This window comes from Boleophthalmus pectinirostris, unplaced genomic scaffold, assembly GCF_026225935.1.
Source record: "Boleophthalmus pectinirostris isolate CB_2022bp ecotype Guang Dong unplaced genomic scaffold, ASM2622593v1 HiC_scaffold_3, whole genome shotgun sequence".
NCBI classification, from domain to species: domain Eukaryota; kingdom Metazoa; phylum Chordata; class Actinopteri; order Gobiiformes; family Gobiidae; genus Boleophthalmus; species Boleophthalmus pectinirostris.
The window spans coordinates 40875022-40888817 of record NW_026571299.1 but is presented as its reverse complement, the minus strand read 5'-3'; the positions used below and the strand labels follow the sequence as shown (position 1 = coordinate 40888817).

The following is a 13796-nucleotide window of genomic DNA, read 5'->3' as shown; positions in this document are numbered from 1 at the left end:
CTTTGGCTTATAGACCTACTTACAGTGGGCCATAAACAAAACTGCTACACCAAATGAACATTCAAGTAGTCAAAGAGCAGTGTATAAGAAAACTACTCAGGAGGTACACATTCAAGACGCTGAGTTGTGCTACTCTAATAAATACCAAATAATTTTGACTTATTCATTTCTTTCTTTTCAATGTAACAGGTCAGGCAGAAAACACAAATTTATACAAGAGAAAACACTTATTACATTTATTAAATAAACTCACATTACATTATTCATCTACAACTTCTTAAATAAGCAGTAACAGTAACAAAAACATGTAACTTTGAGCTACATTGCAGATCAGTTGTTACAATATGATAACAACCATTTTAACTCTTGGTTATAAAAGGACTTCTACAGAGCTGTTCTGGGGACACATTCTGTCATGTATTTAATGTTGCTGCTGCTGCTGCTCTGACACAGGGAGCGGCTCAACTGGGTTCTTCTGGTACAACAACATGTAAGAGTCACATAACAGCCTCCTCACAAGTTCAGGGACCTGAGAAGGGTTGGTACAAGTCAGCTCCTCCTCTGACTGAGATAGAAAGTCGCCCAGTTCTGGACAGGCACAGACCTCTGGAATGTTGTATCCACTTTGATCATTACCTACAGAAAAGAAAAGAAAACAATGAGACAATCAGACATCAGCTGGAGCAAAGGAAACGTCAGGGACGTCAGAAGAACGTCTTATCTAAAACTGTCAAGGACATTTTATCTCTACAAATCATGGTTAGCAATGCACATGCTAAACAAAGACAAAGACAAGTTACAGCTCACAATAATATGGATGTAATAGCATATGCATGTAATACAAAATTATAACTTACCACATCTGTCTGCCATGCTATCAAAAAAGAGCCATGACTTGGGGTCTGAGCCACATTTGACAAATGACACATAATGGCTGGTCTGAATACACAGAACTGCAAACAGCTGCATAGTATGTCTAGGCATTGGAGCATCAGGGGTTGTGCTTGTTGAGACCACTAGTGGTGTCGGGGAATGGCCTTGTCGTGTGGGATGGTTATGCACCTTTTGAAACAAATACAATTACAGTCAACATGTGAAATTTGTGTTTGTAGAAGAAATTAGAAGACTGTGAATTACCTGTGTATTGCAGGTAGCACAGAACTGTTTGATTCTTCCTGGGTGCAACTTACGATCTGGTAGACACTGCAAACACTCAAACTCTGCCAAGCATCCACAGAGAAAACATTCCCTCGGACCTGGTAAAATCGAGCAATTCATATTTATCCCATCTAATGCTGCAGCTCCAATGCTATCTTTATTATAGTTCTTACTCTTACAATTATAAAGAAGATCGGTGATGTCGAGCTCTACTGAGGGGATGATGTATGAAAACATCTTGTATTTGCTGCCAAACCTGGGCATCTGTACCATGAGACATGATGGCACCTGCAAAGTAAACACATAAATACATTAGACAATTTATAAGCCCAGGTATTTCACAAACATTTTTCAAACACCCACCACTTCAAACTTCAAATTACTGGATAAACAGGAGGTGTCAAGGAGCTGCTGGACAGTTGGCACGGGACACATTTGTTCTTTTTCCAAAAATATCTGGAATGTGTAGGTGTCCTGGAAAGTCTCTCCTCTAGATCTATAAAAAAAAGACAAAAAAAAATCATTGGTAAAAGTCAAAATAATAAATAAATAAAAACACAGAAAAATGAATCTGAGCAAGTTTGTGTCTTACCTGAGTTTAAGCAAAGGTTCGATGCATAGCACCTTCTGAAAAAGGACAGTGATGAACTCCTCTGGGTCTGAAAAGGTTTATACATTACTGTTCATGCTGACACTAATGTAATTATTTTTAAATGGATTTAGGTAAAATAACACGTTACCTTTTTCCTCTGTACTGAAAGTGTCACACCCAAGCTGTTTACGAAAACTCATCACACTCTCAGCAGGAACAAATCCTTGCCTGTAACACATAAATAACAGTAAGCAAGTCAGCATTTTTCCATAATTAATAAGACCTATTTGAAGAGGTTCTCCATCAGGAAATCTACAACAGAATAAAATTAAACAAAAGTTCTGTTAAAATAATCTAGAAATATCTAGTATATGCCCCTGACAACCCGAACAATAGAAGTCAAGCATTTGAATGAATAGAGAGACCCACAACTCTTGACATAAGTATGGTGTGCTTATAATTATTTTGTTTTTGTATTTTAAAAGTGCGGTGCTTGATTTTCACACTGTGAAAGGAGATAGTATGCATTTAAAAAAGTAGTTCCTAGCGGCAATAAACCCTTTCACATGGCTATTCATATTTTTGGCCACTGTGACTGCTCCAGAACAGCTTATTCAGGAGGAAATGTGAAGGAGTTAGTACCTGCGTAAACGATTGATGATTTTCCTCAAAGTGCATGTTGTTGGTGGCTCAATGTCAAGAGGCTTTTGAAAGAGTCTGTCCAGAACCAGGGACGAGCAGAATAAACTGAAAAGGACACACTTAGATTAGTTCAGTAGCCGTAGATAAGGCACACTGAACAGAAGAACAAATTAAATGTGAGAGGTAGCAGAATGTATGATCTGGTTTTACCTGAAGAGAGTGGCATCGAGGTAGCATGAATTAAAGTGGCCCTGAATCCCCTTCATCTTTCCAACAAGTAAAGAGAAAGCCTCAGATTCTGTGAGAGGTGGTACATGATCCTCAGACTCTTCAAAGGGAGGGACTAATAAAAAACATAAAATATATTTGTGTGATTTATAATTCTAAATATAAAACATCAGCAGTTTGCAAAATAATAATAATAATAATAAATTAAACACCTTACAACAGTTATTGCCATGGAGGGGGTTCTTAGTTTAATATAAAACTGTTTTATGAACTGAATGAGTTCAAAACAACAAACGATCAAAACAGGTTCAGAATCCCTGTCTCATTATACATTGTGTAAGCCAAGAGTCACATGCTTGGGAGAATTATTAACTACTAATGCAGGAAGTTAGACAAATCATAAAAAACATTGGGTCTTATGAAACAATGTTGGGATGTCAAATTGTTTGTCTAACATAAAGGCATTAAAGGTCATGGATAATAGAACTTGTGAACAGGTGCAATAATAAAATACGTACACACATAACAGCAAAATTCATAGAATCAAGATGGTTTCAACAAAACAAGAAAATAACTATCTCATGCCTGATTTGCACTCTGATGCTCTAAAATAGCTAATCACTTAAAATATTTTATTAATCATATAAAAATATAAAATCCAAAAACAAAAATAGTTTAGAATGCAACATTAGCTTCCAAATTGGATTTCCACCCAGTTGCTTTTTAAAAAAATGTTTTATAATAAATCTGCCTGGATGTCTCTATTTTCCACTGTTTATTTAGATGAACTTGGCTAAAATGGACTCACCTGGTGTTTTCTCTGTTCTGGAGCCCACACTCTCCCCACATGAACCAAATCTACTGTCAGGATGGCACTTTGTCTTTGGAATGAACAGAGCCTTGTTTCCAGTGCAGGTGAAAAATCTCTTGCCTCCATATGTACCATCAGAACAACCTTTAACATCATAGTCCTAAATCAAAAATAAGGCAGATTTAAGAGTCCAGTCTAAATGGGCTGTGTTACATCGGTTATCAAAAAAAATACTTACCAATTCAATACCAGCCCATTCACCGGTCTTCCCTTCGAGAGCACCTATCCAGCGGATGACTCCATACACAGTGACTCCAGAGTTTGATTGGACCTCCACCAGAGAGCCCAGCTCCAGAGGAACTTGGGGGATGCTTTCACTTCCTGGTTGCCTGCGGTTTACTTGTTGACCAAAAGATCCTATGCTTGACGTAGAGTTGACACGACTTACAGGTCTGTGGTTTTGACCTGTAAATAGGTATGAGGAGACATTGTTGTTAGAAAGTCATATGACATATTTTTGCAGCTGCATCACATGCACATCTCATCAGATTAACCTCGGGCAAAGATGCCACAGGCCTTGCAAAGGTATGTTCTGTAACACAAAGCATGTGATCGCTTCATTCCAGAGCAACAGACCCGGTTTTTCAAGTAGAATACATCATTGCCCAAGCCCCCAAATTTGAAATATTTTAATTAGTTTACAGGGGAGTGTCGGAGGGTTGGGTTTTAAAAGCCAATTGAATCACACCTATTCAGAGCTAATAAAACATTGATCCAAATGATCTAAGAATAAGAAAGCCATAATACACCTGTACATGTAATGATACTCACCCTCCTTCCACTGAACTCCAAGGGAGACAGAGTGCGATGGGACGACCTGAACAATATCTGCCGCACTGAACAAAGGAGGAGGAACGGGTTTTTTTGAGGCAAAATTGTGGTCAGTGTCCTAAGAATAAAAATAAGCACAGACATCATTAAAAATACTGATAATGTCAAAACCATCAGATGTGCATCGCTCCATACAGTCATATTTCATCTTTACAAGAAAATACAGAGAGGCACACTTTATAGGAACAGAGGCCTACTTCATACAAAGTCTTTGTACATAAATACATATCTGTCACTCACCAAAATTTCCACCTCAAAGCCAAGCATGTACAGGTCTTCCTGGCTGTCATTTCTCCCAATCTGCATGAGGTTCTTCACCAGCCCAGGTACATGTCCCTTCTTGTGCCTGACCACAACAAGGTCCTCATGTGAAAGTTCACAAATGGCAGAGAAGAGCTGAGGGTTGCACAGCAGTTCAAGGCGCTTGCTTGTGGATGAGACAAAGAGCAGTAGCTGAGCCTGGTGGCGTGTCAGGGGATATGTGTCCTCTTTCTTCACAATGCCCCCACTCTTTGAATTGCCACTGTTGCTACTGCCACAAAACTGTACTGCCATCAGCTCGCCATTCTGCAGCTCGCCCTCCACACGGCCAATGCCCCCTCTGCAAAAGCCTTTCCTAGACTTTCCTCGGATAACAATGAAAAACTTTTCCTTTACAACAGGCTCCATATCACCTGGATGTGTTCGACTGGGTTAGAGCTTGTAAAATAGGTAACCTATCAAAAATAAAACAGTACAAATAATAAGAGAGTTTATGCAGTTATAAATGACACAAAGTTACAATAATTCTACCATCTCAATGTATTATTAAAAAGAGAAGGACATACTGCAACTTATAACAGTTTTATTCCACTGCCAATTGATGAAATTGTTTGACTATATTAAGGCCCTTTCTTTCATCACAGTACACCTGCATTCCAATCCACACAATAGACAGAGACTCTGAATACCACTTGTATAAACAAACATTAGGGGATGAGTGTCACCAGCTTTACAAAACAATTAGCAGGTAAATAGTATTGCTCAAAGGTAAAAGTGCTACTGAAAACTCCAGGCAACAGCCTTCTATTACTGAACAACGTACCTGTGTGCACGGTGTAATAAAAACACACTCTCCGGTGCCGATATGATTCAGGTGACGAAAAGTGCTCGAGACAAATCTTTCTTTAATGTTCAAAAGTTTGTTACTTCTTATTCAACTGAAGCTACATGGTGCAGAGCAGTAGCACTGAAGGAAGTGACTGTCTGATGATGGTGGAAACTCTGGGAGGTGTAAACACTATGCGGAGTTAAATAGTGACCTGTGCGTGACCGGCCACGCCCTGTGTGTGTGACCGGCCACGCCCCCTGCAGCTCTCCTTTCTCTAGTCACGTCAGACAAATTCACCATTACACAATGCCCCTGCTTATGAGGGTAGGGCAATCAAAATAATGTAATCAGTTCACAGTTTACAAAGCATACATTAATAAAGTGAGTTGTTGTCTCTCTAACTCACTCACTAAATGAGCATATTAAAAATGTAGCCTAGAATGAGCATAAGCAGAACACATTACTTATTACCAAATGCACTCATGTAAGATGGCACTACACAGACCTGCCAGGACTGACTTTTTATTTTAGATTCTCAAACTCACACCTGCTCCTGCAAAGAATGACTATTCACTCACTTTTTATCACAGTAAAGGCCCACTGAGTGAATCTGACTCCACAGCCACCTATTGGTGATCACCTAAACCCAGCATGGTTGTTCACAGCGACATCGTACAGAGATAGTGGTTTAAAATGGTTTATTTGGTTTCAGCAAATCAATAAATGTAACACACAATGGCTAACAGTTATATCACCGTATAGAAACTGTTCAAATATATTTAGATAGCACACCCAATGTGTATCCCAAGTTTGTAGTAACCAGTAGCCTGCTGGTCCAGTCTTGAGTGACATGTTTATGTGTCCACAGACAATGCATGTGACATGTCCTACTCTGAGAAGCACCTGGTATGCACCTTACCATATCTGCACTTTAAATCAGCTTTATGTAACAGCCTTCATTTCTGCACACTGACTGCGTCCTCTCAGTCAGCATAAACACTACAATTGTGTCTCATCTCCACTTCCAAATAACTAGAACTTTATGTTTTTTCTCCTCAATAAAAGGGATAAGATTAACACATTCTGGTTGAAGAGACTTATCAGTACAGTGGCACGCATAGGGCTGACAGCAATCTTAACTGCGACAGTATCCTTGAAAATGCTACTTAGAACAATACAGTACAGTGAGATATAGCCTAGATAACATTTCTGATGTTCTGCACAAAATACCTCTGGCTCTTATCCTTTTGAGCAGTAGCAGATGAGTATGATTGGACATGTGTCATGACAGTGAGTTTTATTTTGAATAACACTTGTACCCGCATGTTACATAAAGGTAATGCGACTGAAAGAGTTCTTAGAGAGAGGTGGAGATGTCATTTATTGCCACATCTTCTGCCACATGAACAAGTAAACATTGGTCATTCTTCTAATACATTTTAACTGTTTTAACATAAGTAACTTTTTATGGTGGGGGAGCACATCACCTTTGTCTCCATTATCTCCTTATTATTGTTGTAGATGAAATGTTACAATATAAAGATCTGACCTGCAACTTAGCCTGATGGCTTCATTTGCCTTGGTAAATGCAAAGCCACTTTGGAACAATCCAGGCAAAGCAATAACATCTACATGGACAGTAGCAGGTGGACCTGATGGACCTTCCACCAGAAGGTATTCCTGATTTAATGCTTCTGAGGACTTCATTCACTTTTGTTCAGTTTTAACAGGAAGTAAAGTGACTGTGTCATGTTCCCCATACAATGATAAGGCAGTGACAGCATACCACACATCCATATGTGATGAACAATCTTTATGACACTGACACTAAATACTTACAATATATGAAGCTTATAGGGTCTGACCAAAGATGTGAAAATCCTTGTGGGTCCCCATGACTAACACTAACAGCCATCAAAGAAAACGAGACGTTCAGGTTATAAATCAGACAGATTATTAGTGTCTCACTTGTGAGAACATTACACAACTGCAAATTGTACTGTGGCACTAATGAAGTACTTCTGATTCTAAATATTGCCTTGAAGACCTGTATTATCCATCTATTCTCTTCCACTTATCTGAGGCCGAGTTGAGGGAGCAGCAGTCTCTCTAGCGTGTCCTGGGTCTTTCCCGGGGCCTCCTCCCAATGGGTCATGCCCAGAGCACCTCCCCACAGGCGTTTGGAACATATGCCTGAGCTACCTCAGCTGACTCCTCTCAAGGTGGAGCAGTGGCTCTACTCCGATTTCTTCCTGTGTGACTGAACTCCTCACCTTATCTCTAAGTGAGCGCCCAGCCACCCTGTGGAGGAAACTCATTTCAACCTGTACTACATGTGGTAAATAACTTAAGTGAATGACCAAGTGTTGGCGGGCTGGTCAAGTGCTCAAGGACTCTGTCTCCAATTCAGTGAAATTAATGATGCATAAGTATACAGAGATTCTGCAGGCAGGATGGGTTAAATGTCTTACCCAAGGAGACAACCCACATCAGACCATTTGTATTATACAGGCTTGCTTTCACCCATCAACGGTAAAATACATATACTAAATAGTGAATTATGCAAAATACAAACTTTTATTCGTTCATAACTAGTTATTCCATACAGTACATAATGATGCTGAAGAACTTGGCATAGATTTTCCTAGTCATCCACTTAACTATTCCAAACTTGTATTATAAAATATGAGGTATAGCTATATTACAGTTACAGTTCAAGATAATGCTACATCAAATATTATGTTAAATATGAATAACTGTAAAAAGTATTTATAGGTGGTGCTTAATTAAAGTTGATAAATATCACTAAAAGTAGACAAGAGGTGCTTGACTCTCCTCAATGGTACATGTTGCGGTGAACTGGCTGGTGCAGATGGAGGGCCTGCTGCTGGACCCTGTGTTGGAGGCGGTTCTGACGCTGCACAGCTTTACGAGAGGAGTTATGCCGATCACCCCAGGCTTTTGCTCTCTGCATACACGCAGCCTCAGTCACATGAGCAACCACTTTAGGTAGACTGACACCAGGGAATGCTTGATTTGTAATTTTTTCCTTAGTTTGATCCAAAGTTTCTGATGAGATTACACTGGACAAAATAAAATTATTGATTTAATGTGTTCATTTAATTTTTAAAATGTGAGATAGACTTAATTCATACCTGTTATCTGCATCCTGTACATTAGATGAATCAAAAACAGCTGACTTTGGTTGATGTTCCAACAGCGCCGCCTTTTGGTGTTCATCTGCAACTGCCTCTATTAAAACAAGTTAAGAATTAGAATAACATTGTTGCCTTTGTTTTACAAAAACTTAAGAAATGACCAACCTTGGTGGCTAACAACATGCCACTCCTCATCTTCCACTTCCACAGACTTAATATCTTCAAGGGGTTTATCTTCGTCTCCAAAGAGGAAGTTGGCTATGATTCTGAACATGATTTAGCTTGTTTGTTTGTTTGTTGTTTTTTTTAAACGAATCCTCTTCCTCTTTGGATAGAGCTGGTTTCTTTTTTTTTATGGTTATTAGTTTGACCAGTGACCCTAAGAGAGAAGCAAGTTAAGAATTACCTATTGCCAAACTCAGCAAATTCGTCTTTTATTGGGAAAACATTTGTTTTGACAAATCATGGAAAACCTGGGAAAGCTGAGTGGGATATCAAAAGGGCTCTCCGGAACTGTTTAAATAATAATGCCCCCCAAGTTTCATTGTTGTGGTCCGTCTGCCTCTTATATGGGGGAGGGGCTTAAAAGACATGTCAGGGCAAAAGCTACATTACACCTTGCAGTAGACAGATGATGACTGGCAAGAATAATAATTATATCTAACGCTGGTCCGTTTTTTTGGAAGGGGGCCGCATTAAACGTCGCTCAAATGTAGTCAATAATTAAGCTTACAGTAAAATATGGACAAATCTCTGATCAATTTAAAAACTAAAAATAATAACATAGTAGATAGGATATACAAAATGCAAAAGAGGAAACTACAACCGAAATCTATGCATGGTTAAATAAATATCCTTAAGAATAAACCTGGGCAATAGCTGTGCATTGTTGCAACTAGGCTAGGAGAATTGCAACAATGTCCTTACCTTTGTAGATAAGATTCAGATCCAGTAACAAGGCATCGTTCAGTACCACAGAAAAAAATAATCGTTTTACGTGTCTACTTATATAGTTCTACTTATATACTTCTACTATGCTGTTAATGGACAATACTCCCTACAGTGTCCGCTGTTTTGGATTTCAAACCTTCAACGGACCAAATAGAAAGTACACACCCATTGGTCCGCCCACTAAATTTAACCCACCAATAAAAACCAGACAGAGGCTTCAGCCGCAACACAACGACGATGTTGCGTACAAGCTACAACCAAGACGTGGAATAGCCTATATAAAATACCCTTTGCAGAATAAAGTTGCTAATGAAGATGCTAATGATCGTAAATTATGTTCTAATAAGTGTTACTTTAATTGCCCAATTTAAAGGTGAACTATAAAACCTACGGTGGAGGGACTGCCACCTGCAAGTCTCCATTATTGAGATGCAATTGCTTTGCATGGAATGTTCGACAGCATGACAATAAAGCTCTAGTGAGAAGCAGATTACAGGTCTGATCTGTGAAGAAGCGAGCCTACGCACAGTAAGGATGGGTGTAGGTATATCATATTTCTTAGCAATATAACTCAATTTGGAAAAAACAAAAACAACTTTATGGACAGATGCAGGAGGCAGAACTCCCACCTGAAGAGTTACACATAATGCACATTAAGCACTTGTTTACCCTATACATAATAATAACAACGCGTTTTACTAAAAATGGTTGACCTGTACACAACGCCAACAACACCGAACTCGCCCGACAGATGTCGCAGTTGACTAACCTGCGACAGCGCACCAAAGGTGTTGGGTCTTGAAACGAGAACACTTGGTACGTCTTGCTTTCAGGTTATCCAAATTCTTTGACAAAACTGAACTAAACTGATCACTTTTCAGGTATTTTTACGAATGTTGTAAGAAAAAATATGCCTTAGATTAAAGTTAAGGTGTAAATGAAAAGCCATCATTTTATTTTGGAGATATTACCATAGATTGTATAAAGAATCAATTTTGAAAGAGTGTATATACAGTCTATGGTTAATCACACACGGGAAACAAACAGTGCCATGTGGTCACGCATGTTGTCAGGTAATGACCTCGTCTCAGAAAACCAAACGGGGTTGTTTATTGTAAAGTGGTGGCTCTTCCAACGCGCTCGAGCTGATGTGTGATGTGGGGAGGGCCCTGGGGCGAGCACACCCCTAGCGCCCGTGAAAGGCACAAATCAGAACAGAGGCCAGCATTTAGTTAGTCTGCATGGAAAGCACACACCCACTTGTCTGTTCGCGTCTTCTCCAACTCAGGGATAACGGAGGATATTTTTGAAAGGACCAAAAGACCACGATTTGCGCTTTTACTTGCACTCAGTGCGTGCGTCTTGTATCGGGAATACTTTTACGCACAACTGTTAAACCCTAAAAAGGACGATGCCTCGATCATTCCTGGTGAAAAAATATTTCGCTAAACAAAAGCCAAACTACAGTGAACTTGAATGTCAGAATGGTGAGTTTAATTCAGCTTTCTATAGACTAATTAAACATGATTTTAAAAGCGCCACAGCAGTTTAATGTTATGTTGTTGTTTTGGGTAGGCTAATTTGAACAGTCTACGAGCAGTGGTATTAGGTTCAAGTCTGAGTCTTGAGGACTTTTCTGGTCAAGTAGGGCCGTTAGATGGACTTTCCCCATTTGCACCAGCAGGACACCGCGCACACAGAGCTCTATTCATGTTACAAACTCTTGTGAATACGTGGGAGGAAATGGCCCATGAAACTTTACTGAAAAAATCTCCTCTAGAAATGTATACAAGCATAGAGAATAGTGTAGGTGCTTCTTGGCTGTATTCATTCTAAAAATAAGTTGTAACCTATTGTGTTGCCCTATATCTAATAATAGCCGCCACTTTTAATTTCAGACACTTCACTGGACAGATATCCTGTTGCTGAGCTCTCATCAGGAGACACTTCAGTTGCCACCTGCTTCAGTGGAGGTTTGGTGTGGGATTTGAGCATGCTGCCCACCTTGTACCTACCCACACAAACTGAGGCCTCTGCCACATCTGGGCCCCTGGACCTCAGCTCGCCCTCCAGCCTCAGTAGTGGTGCCAGCAGCAGTGGAGAGGAAGATGAGGGCCGCTCATCAGACCCCCCCAGCCCGGAGCCCGTTCATACATATGCCCCCCGACAGCGGATGAAGTGCACTGGTGTCATGGCACACACCAGTCCCCCCGAAGAAGAGGAGGAGAGGGGGGCACCAGTCACAGCCAACAGACCAGCCTTCCTCTGTAAACACTGCCCCAAGGAGTACACAAGTCTGGGCGCTCTGAAAATGCATATCCGCTCTCACACACTTCCCTGTGTATGCACCACCTGTGGGAAGGCCTTCTCCAGACCATGGCTCCTCAGGGGACATATTCGGACACATACAGGTAAAACCAAAACCTCATCTTACTACTTTTACAAAGCACTTAGATGTCCTTTTCCAAAAGCCAAACAGCCAAAAAGTTTCTTAATCAGAATAAGATTATATGTAATACAAATACACAGTAATTGAATCTAACGATTCCACTTACCACTGACAAAACTGTCTCATGGGGAAATGTACAATAACAGCCAGCAAAAGGGAAAATGGTCTAATCCTGTTATTGACTAATTTTATCCTCCATATTGACATCTTGACATACCAGGCAGCCTATTGGTGGTTTAGCTGCTGACTCATGAGTTGTGAAATGGGTGCTTGCAAACAGCATGTACATTTGCCTGAGTGAACGAGTAAGTCAGCAGGTTACCTCATCATTTGAGCTGTGGAAAAGGGGAGTTAGGTGCCCTCACTCAACATAACATGTTATCTCAACTGCCCTGTGATCTACTCATTGATCAGCTATTGTGTTATTATTATCAAAGGCACGCGGGCTAATTATCTGAAGAAGACAACAGAACAGGGACATACGGTTGACAAAAGATTTAAATGCCTGAAGGCCCCTGGCTATCACCGAGTCCTCAGAACCTGCAACAACTTGTTAGTGTGCTAATCTCATCAGGCTCTGATTGAATCATGCTAATTCACTCCCCATACTGTGACCATGCGCTTCCCCATTATCTTCACACGATGTTATGTGCTTGGTACATGTGAGGTGTTAATGATTGTCTCTTGTGAACTTTTGGAAACACCTTTTCACTGCTTTGAGAACGAGTGTTAGCCCCATCTTTTGTAAAGATGGTCATGTGACACATTTGTCTCTTTCTAGGTGAGCGGCCCTTCTCCTGCCCCCACTGTAACCGTGCCTTTGCTGACCGCTCCAACCTGCGTGCCCATCTCCAGACTCACGCTGAAGTCAAGAAGTACCAGTGTGGAGTCTGCTCGTACTTTCAGCCGCATGTCTTTGCTGCAAAAGCACAGCTCCTCCGGGTGCTGTTCCGCCATGGCATGAGATATTGGACACACACTTCGAGCCTGGGCATGTGTGGACTCCATGTATACAGCTCTGTTGAAGTAAAGCAAGGATTGGCCTGCTATTTGGGGCCTGGAAGAAACCAAGCCTCCTTATTATGGATTTACATTTCACAAGCCATCCAAGCCTACACTAAACTGAGAAAGGCTGACAATCACTACTATACACTTCTTTGTTGCTGTGCCCATTCCAAAGAGCAAATATGTGTTGAACTCAATGGGACAAGAGGTGTGCTTTCCAGCCTCCATCCTCGAATCAGGATCAGGTCCCAAAGCCAGCTGTGGAGAGGTAGGGCGGTGTGGGTGGAACTAATCTCTCAGCATGTCTCCTACAACACACACACAATAGCATGAGCACACACAGCTGTCCCTGGTACGGTGCTGTAGATAGACAAGGTGCTAACAGGTGCTTCAGCCCTGACCTTCGCTGGTTAATAGCAGGTGACATCCACTGCCCTTGGTTTGCCTAAGAGAGAAAAAAAGTCCTCCACAGTGAATGGCACCATTAAATCTTTTGTTTCTGCAATGGGACCGTTTTAAGCCACTATTTTGACTACATCCAAAACCCCAGCTTTAATCCGATGGCTTTTGGAGATAGATGGGAATAGCCGTTGTGCCTTTTGTTTTTATTGTTCCAAAGAACGCGGGTGACAAACGCGTGCCATGCACTCAAGGTTACATCAGTGTTAATAATAATATTACCAGCCAAAGCCATATTTTGTTAAATCATTTGTGCCTTGAAAATTTATATACAAAAATGTATGCATTTTTTAAGCCAAAATGTGCCTGTCTTTCTTTACCTCAGTTATAAACTGTGGCTTTAAGAGACAAACATCGATTGC

At 40.6% G+C, this 13796-nt stretch overlaps 2 protein-coding genes across 2 annotated transcripts; one reads left to right on the top strand and one right to left on the bottom strand.

Annotated features, from left to right (window-relative positions):
* Nucleotides 1-222: 222 nt before the first annotated feature.
* On the bottom strand, nucleotides 223-9676 carry cyldb (cylindromatosis (turban tumor syndrome), b). Its single transcript, XM_055160844.1, has 17 exons — nucleotides 9498-9676; nucleotides 8736-8949; nucleotides 8568-8664; nucleotides 5407-8495; nucleotides 4563-5038; nucleotides 4263-4380; nucleotides 3670-3896; nucleotides 3429-3591; nucleotides 2603-2735; nucleotides 2393-2497; nucleotides 1899-1978; nucleotides 1751-1817; nucleotides 1522-1654; nucleotides 1338-1446; nucleotides 1138-1256; nucleotides 858-1062; nucleotides 223-636 (listed from the first exon to the last, which is right to left on the bottom strand). The coding sequence occupies exons 5-17, from the start codon at nucleotides 4989-4991 to the stop codon at nucleotides 422-424; spliced, it is 2103 nt and encodes a 700-aa protein (XP_055016819.1). The 5' UTR covers nucleotides 4992-5038; nucleotides 5407-8495; nucleotides 8568-8664; nucleotides 8736-8949; nucleotides 9498-9676; the 3' UTR covers nucleotides 223-421.
* A 1069-nt stretch (nucleotides 9677-10745) lies between these two features.
* On the top strand, nucleotides 10746-13073 carry snai1a (snail family zinc finger 1a). The gene is given in 4 exon segments (XM_020935877.2): nucleotides 10746-11008; nucleotides 11420-11932; nucleotides 12752-12863; nucleotides 12865-13073. Coding segments are annotated over 4 exon segments (771 nt in total). The 5' UTR covers nucleotides 10746-10932; the 3' UTR covers nucleotides 12935-13073.
* Nucleotides 13074-13796: the final 723 nt, after the last annotated feature.

What these genes read in the sequence shown, in the direction of transcription:
- cyldb (XM_055160844.1), bottom strand. Translation starts at nt 4,991, where the DNA reads ATGGAGCCTGTTGTAAAGGAAAAGTTTTTCATTGTTATCCGAGGAAAG. An exon ending in CTCGATGCCACTCTCTTCAG is followed by an intron (nt 2,498 to 2,602) that starts GTAAAACCAGAT and finishes TGTCCTTTTCAG; the next exon opens with TTTATTCTGCTCGTCCCTGG. An exon ending in GTGCTACCTGCAATACACAG is followed by an intron (nt 1,063 to 1,137) that starts GTAATTCACAGT and finishes TTGTTTCAAAAG; the next exon opens with GTGCATAACCATCCCACACG.